Raw genomic sequence first — 5697 nt, forward strand, 5'->3', positions numbered from 1 at the left:
AAGTCCACAACTGTACAAGCGTCGACAATCGTCTTTACTATGCTAGAGCTTTCATTTCAAGAGGAGGGCATGGCTCACCACAGCAGCTTCGTACTAGCGGTGCTTGTTTTGGCATACTTGGCTGACCACATGGAAAGCACAATATTTCTAGTTTACGTCGCAAACACGATAACAAGTAATGCTATTCAGCACATCGAAAGCTAACAACCTCGCCCCTGTAATCTTCATTTGCTTACTTTCTTTGGGATCATTTTTATTGTTATTACAACCAAAGAACGTCTCAATAAGTCAACACTTCAAAGAGTATAAAGCGAGGGCAAAAAGATAAAAATAAATAAATAAAATAGCAGAAACAACCTTCATTCCTTCAATTTTTAGCCCGCTCTTTTGCACAAAAGCTATATATGCGGGCTTATGCCATCGCCTCTGTGTTCGTCTGCCTGTCTGTCTGTCCGTTACCCAAGAAGGACGTGAGCTAGAGGTTTGAAATTTTCAGGGTATTATTGTTGTCACTTCTGGGCAACGAAACGGTTGGTGCAAAATCCTGGCAACCACCCCTGAGTGGGTCTGACGGGTTAACAAAGAAATGGGGTTGGTGCAAGAAGCGGGAAAAAAAAAATATTTCCTTATGGTCTCCTAAGGGGTAACTCGTGAAAGTTCAGCCGTTCAGGCGAAAATTTCGTCCGTTTGGCTCTATCTCTTACCGTTTAGGCGCTAAAGCGAGTTTCTCTCACGAAAGTGGCCCAAAAATAAATACATAAATTTTAGACAATATTTGATGGTCTCTCAAGGGGTCACTTGAGAAAGTAGAACCCTTCGGACGAAAATTTTGTCCGTTTAGCTCTATCTCTCACCGTTTACGCGCTAGAGGGAGTTTTACCCACAAAAGTGGCTTCAAAATAAATAAATAAATTTTAGAAAACATTTGATGGTCTCCTAAGGGGTAACTTGTAAAAGTAGAGCCTCTCGGGCTTAAGTTTTGTCCTGTTTAGGGAGTTTTTCTTACCAAACTGGCCAAAACAGCTGTTTTTATCTGGTGTCTATTATCAAGTAGCCTATTTCCTTTGGCGGTACTCTTGTACCTGGCGCCCAATTTAGTTGTGAGACTTTAAGTCAAAGAGTTCACCCTCACCCACTCTCCATCTTCTGGCTTGCCGGTGCCACCAGTATAAACATTTAGTTAGTTAAAATATTGAGGCTACATTTTGTCACGGTCCTATTGAGTTAAAGCTTATATTTTGACAAAACTTGATGAGTGGAGTGTGGGTTGCTTTATATGTATAGCTTTTGAATAGGCCATGATAAAAAAAATGATAAGCAAAATATAACATGTTGCATAAGTAGGGTTTAATATATATATCAGGAGATCATCAGAAATACAATACAATCACAAGGTAAGTTGATACACATTTATATTGTGACAAATAGTGATGTACAAATTTTGAATTAATAATTATTTCTATTGCAGGTATTTAACAAGAGCAAATCAACAATTAAATGGAAGTTACTGTAATAATAGAACAACTAATGAGTAGTCAACAAGTTTATCCAACAACACCGGGCTGTACCAAAAAACTGCATAAGATTTGGGTGAGTAAACAAAGTAGCAAACAACAAGGTAAGATTTGCAGTACAATAATAAGTTTCTCAAATCTGTCCACAGAGCATCGTAACACCATCTAGCACTTTCAGGTAAGTTGAAGTGTAAATAATATTGTCTATATAAACAATTGCAGCTATTAGTGGTCATATTAAATTTCAGGTCAGATAAAGACGAATAAAATCAGCCAACCAAGGAAGGACCAAAGCACGGAGAAACGACCGCTTCACCATTGAAACTAAAGCAGTATAATTTTGTACTTGTTTACGAGAAAGTTACTGTAATTGTTTAAATATTTATATCGTATGAATTGGAAGGCTTTATAAACAATCAACTGATTTTAATAAATTAGGTTTAGAGAACATTGAGAACATTTTTGTAAACCCTCATAGAATTGATCATAGCATTGAGCAACATATCACAGCACAACAAAGAAAATTGTCTAAATATCAAACATACAAGTTTCGATGTGCAAATTTGAAACAAAGCACACGGTAAACAACAACAATATACCAATGACAACAGATTCATATCACAAAGTTATCAAAAACACAGAAAATGACAAGAGAGCATACACTGTCCTGATAACGGAGAAATTTTCAAACACTATGAATAATTTCAAACCCAAAGTTATATGGGGCGTCCCCCTTAAGAGAAATAATGCAATGATTAGGCAAACAGCATACTAATATAATTAGATTACGGCATAAACGCCAACCACAATGGGGAAAAATCACAACCGACCACTATAAACAGTGGGGGAATACAGGCATTAAACAGCCAAACAAGAAGCAAAAGGTAACCCATAAACAAGGGATTGCTGAAGTTGCATTATTTTAGTATTACAAACGTTCAAAAATGAACGTACGAGTGCAAGAGCACATAACAGTGTATTAAAACACTACATTTACAAATGTACATTATAGTACAACAGTGTACAAAATACAAAGTACACACAATAACGGTACAAAGTACAAAACTCTTGGCCAAGGAATAAATAAATAGAAGAGTGCACTCACCAAAAAGTCGCTTAGCAGCGTAAAAGCAACTTTGAAGAAAAATCACCGGCAAAGGGGGGCGCCTCCCCAGAGCCGGGAGATGAACAACAAGGAAGTGACGTCATTCTGACTACGTCACAAAACAACTTCACTCAGCGTAAATAACAGAAAATTAGCCCAAAGGCACTAGGGCACAAAACACTAACACAAGCCCCAAAGGCACTAGGGCACTGAGCACAAAGAAAGGCCGTTCAGACGGTGAGACGGAACTGACGTCACGTCGGCGACACGTCATGCGCCGGAAGTTTCCGACGTGGACGAGAGAAGAACAAGATCTTCGTACGGCCCACATGGTGAAATTGGAGGTGTTGCAGCAGGGACACGGAGGCAGGGCGTTCAGGTGAACTAGCCCATCATGGGTCTAGGCCCAACACAGACGGCCCTGAGTACAAACATGTACAGGTTAGCATGGTTGTTGACTAATTAAAATACCTCTTCCCTTGCTGCTGAGACACACACCTTTCCCGACTCTCTCCCATTCTTCTTCTCATGCTCCCCTTCTACTCTTTCCAACAATTCACTCAACCTATCAATTTCCTTCTGCAAATGCTCCTTTTCTCTATTAGCTTCAATTTTAAAAAGTAACATTGAGTCCAGCCCCTCATTGATGGTCCGGACAGCCCCTAAATAAGACTCGTCAGAGCCGTAGCTAACCTCAGGTTTTGGCACTTTAGTTTTCTTTAGCAATACGCTTAATTGTTGGTCTAATTTGACGGTCAACAAGTCATCATTACTATCCAACATTGATTTTAATTTTTTTCCTAGTGCGCTTGCTGATCTTCCAGGGAATTCCTTTGACATATCATGAAGAAATGACTGCGGTTCTTGGCTACAGTAATTGTTAGAGACATAAGCGAGTATGTCATTGAGCTCTTTATCAGAGTATGGTTGGCGACCATGCTTGACAGAATCCACAGCAGCCATCTCACTAGTGGTGACGTCGGGGTGTAGGTGTGGACGGTGGGACACACGACACACGAGGCGAGAGAGTCTCTTAGAAATATTTTTAGGCCCCCGATTAGGGGTGCCTATTGCTTTCGCCCGAAAGTTTATTTTTATTCTTGACGATGGCCCCTTATGGCAGAGCCAATCGTGCCCAAGCGAATTTAATGAAATTTGAATAAAAAATACTACGAAAAATTGTAATTTTTTTGAGATATGTTTAATGCATTTTTGTCTGATGAAATTTGAGAAATTTGAGTTTGCATCCACGCGTTTCCATGGAAATGACGAGCTGAGCAGCAGGCCGAGTCGAGCCAGGTAAATTTCGGCCAATCACAAATTTGCCCGGGAAAGTTCCACCAATGGAATCGATCGCCTGTTGCTTTGTACAACCCTATCCAAAAAATTATTTGGCCCTGGCGTCGATATAGTGGTCGCGTTTAAATAATACTATCGTGCCGCCGTGTATAAAGATGCAACACAGACGCCGTTTTAAACGCGGCCGCTGAGCGCCCGCCACAGCTTTGATTGTTGCCTGGGAGTGTAGTTCCGCCTTGTAATAATTTCGTTTTAAAAGGGGCGGAAAGTATACTGATGCAGCCAACCTATAACGGAAAATATATATTATGCTTTTACCTTATTTAAGATTATAAGTGTCAACATACAATATAAAACACGTCTAAATGTGTACGTGTTTTTAATATATTAAACACTTATCAGTGATCTCTTATCTGACGCTGTGTTAGTAATATTTTAAAAAAGTTCACGTTCCTTGTCGTGAATGTCATGGCGGTGTTCATTTGAGCAAGCTAGCTTGGCGAACGATCAGCATACTAAACTTTGAAATATTTCTAATAGATAAATTGTTTAGAATTTTCAGTGTACAGGAAATTTACCACCGTACGTATAAATATTTTTAATAGATCATTTAATTTAATCTGATCAACATAAGTTTCCTAGATATTTGGCTGCAGTGTACATCAAAATCAGTAACTACCAATGTAATGAATCATTACATGCCAATGTTCACGTCAAAATCTAAGGGGGCCGTTAACGCGTTAGCGTTAGAATTTTTACTTTTTCATAAGTACACTTCTGTCTGAGAAGTATGCCGTCGGTTCAAAATTTTCCTCTAAACAGAAGAGTGGGCTTATCTTATGGTGGCACATCATTAAAAAAATGTGTACACTCCCATGCAAAAGAAAGAAAAACAAACATTTATTTCGTTGTACAATAAATGTATGGCCTTCACTTTGAACGCATTACATAAGGCTTCCATCTCTAAAGACAGAATTGCCCGGTCAAAACATCAAGATTATTCTAAACCTGTGATGAACGAAGTGCAATTAATTCGCCTGATTTTAAATGGTGTCCAAAACGAAACACACTAGGACCCACTGAAATGGTTAATGTCAGAGCAGAATGCAAAACATCATGAGCTGCCAAAGGTAAGACTGAACACATTCTAAATCAGCAGTACAGTTCAGAAAGTTACTAAACTGAGGTCAAAAGAATGGGTCGCATGAAACTTGCCTAATCCACAGTACAAGACTATATTAAAGCCAGCATGAAGACCATGTCCGGTCCAGTCCGTTTTCGTCACCCACACGACTCTTATCGTCGATTTCATATAGAACGCTTTGAGCTTACAGCACAAACGGGGGCATATTCGGTATACTGAGAAAATTTCGCATCGATGTGCTGCTGGTTTGGACTTTTAGGAGCCAAAGGGGTTGATATATTGCCCACAACTGCAAATTTAGTGATTTGTCCCAGGTGATTTGGTGCCGCACATATGGCCCATATATGGTACCATATATGGGCCATATGTGATACCTCATATATGGTCCATATATAGCATAATATATGACCACATGTGGGACAATATATTCAAACATGTGGGCCCATATATGCTTATATGTTTACAAATATATGACAACATGTGACTCTTCAGCAACCTCCGGGCTTCTACGTCCTGAGGCCTGCAGCGTTCGAAAAACACTTCGTCTACATCAACTTTTTGCTCTGATCACAATGGTGGTGTTTTCATTGTCATATCTGAAGCCGTTCTCGAGATATTGGGAAGGTGTTGGGGGT

General features: G+C 39.5%; 1 protein-coding gene across 7 annotated transcripts in view; it reads right to left on the reverse strand.

Moving 5' to 3' along the window:
* Positions 1-1325: 1325 nt before the first annotated feature.
* Positions 1326-5697, reverse strand: part of LOC113217543 (probable cytochrome P450 6a18) — a 33269-nt gene continuing 28897 nt past the window's right edge. For 5 of the 7 annotated variants that reach the window (XR_008011652.1, XR_008011651.1, XR_008011650.1 and 2 more), the window contains one exon: positions 1326-3040. Coding sequence is in view for 1 of the 7 variants with exons in the window: in XM_052271933.1 (XP_052127893.1) it covers positions 3012-3040 (29 nt within the window). In the remaining 6 variants the exon portion in view is untranslated. Of the gene's footprint in view, positions 4206-5697 lie in introns of all 7 variants that reach the window. The other 2 variants (XR_008011654.1, XR_008011653.1) reach the window with 1 other exon arrangement.

The sequence above is a fragment of the Frankliniella occidentalis genome, unplaced genomic scaffold (assembly GCF_000697945.3).
Source record: "Frankliniella occidentalis isolate FOCC.00 unplaced genomic scaffold, Focc_3.1 Scaffold179, whole genome shotgun sequence".
Taxonomy (NCBI): domain Eukaryota; kingdom Metazoa; phylum Arthropoda; class Insecta; order Thysanoptera; family Thripidae; genus Frankliniella; species Frankliniella occidentalis.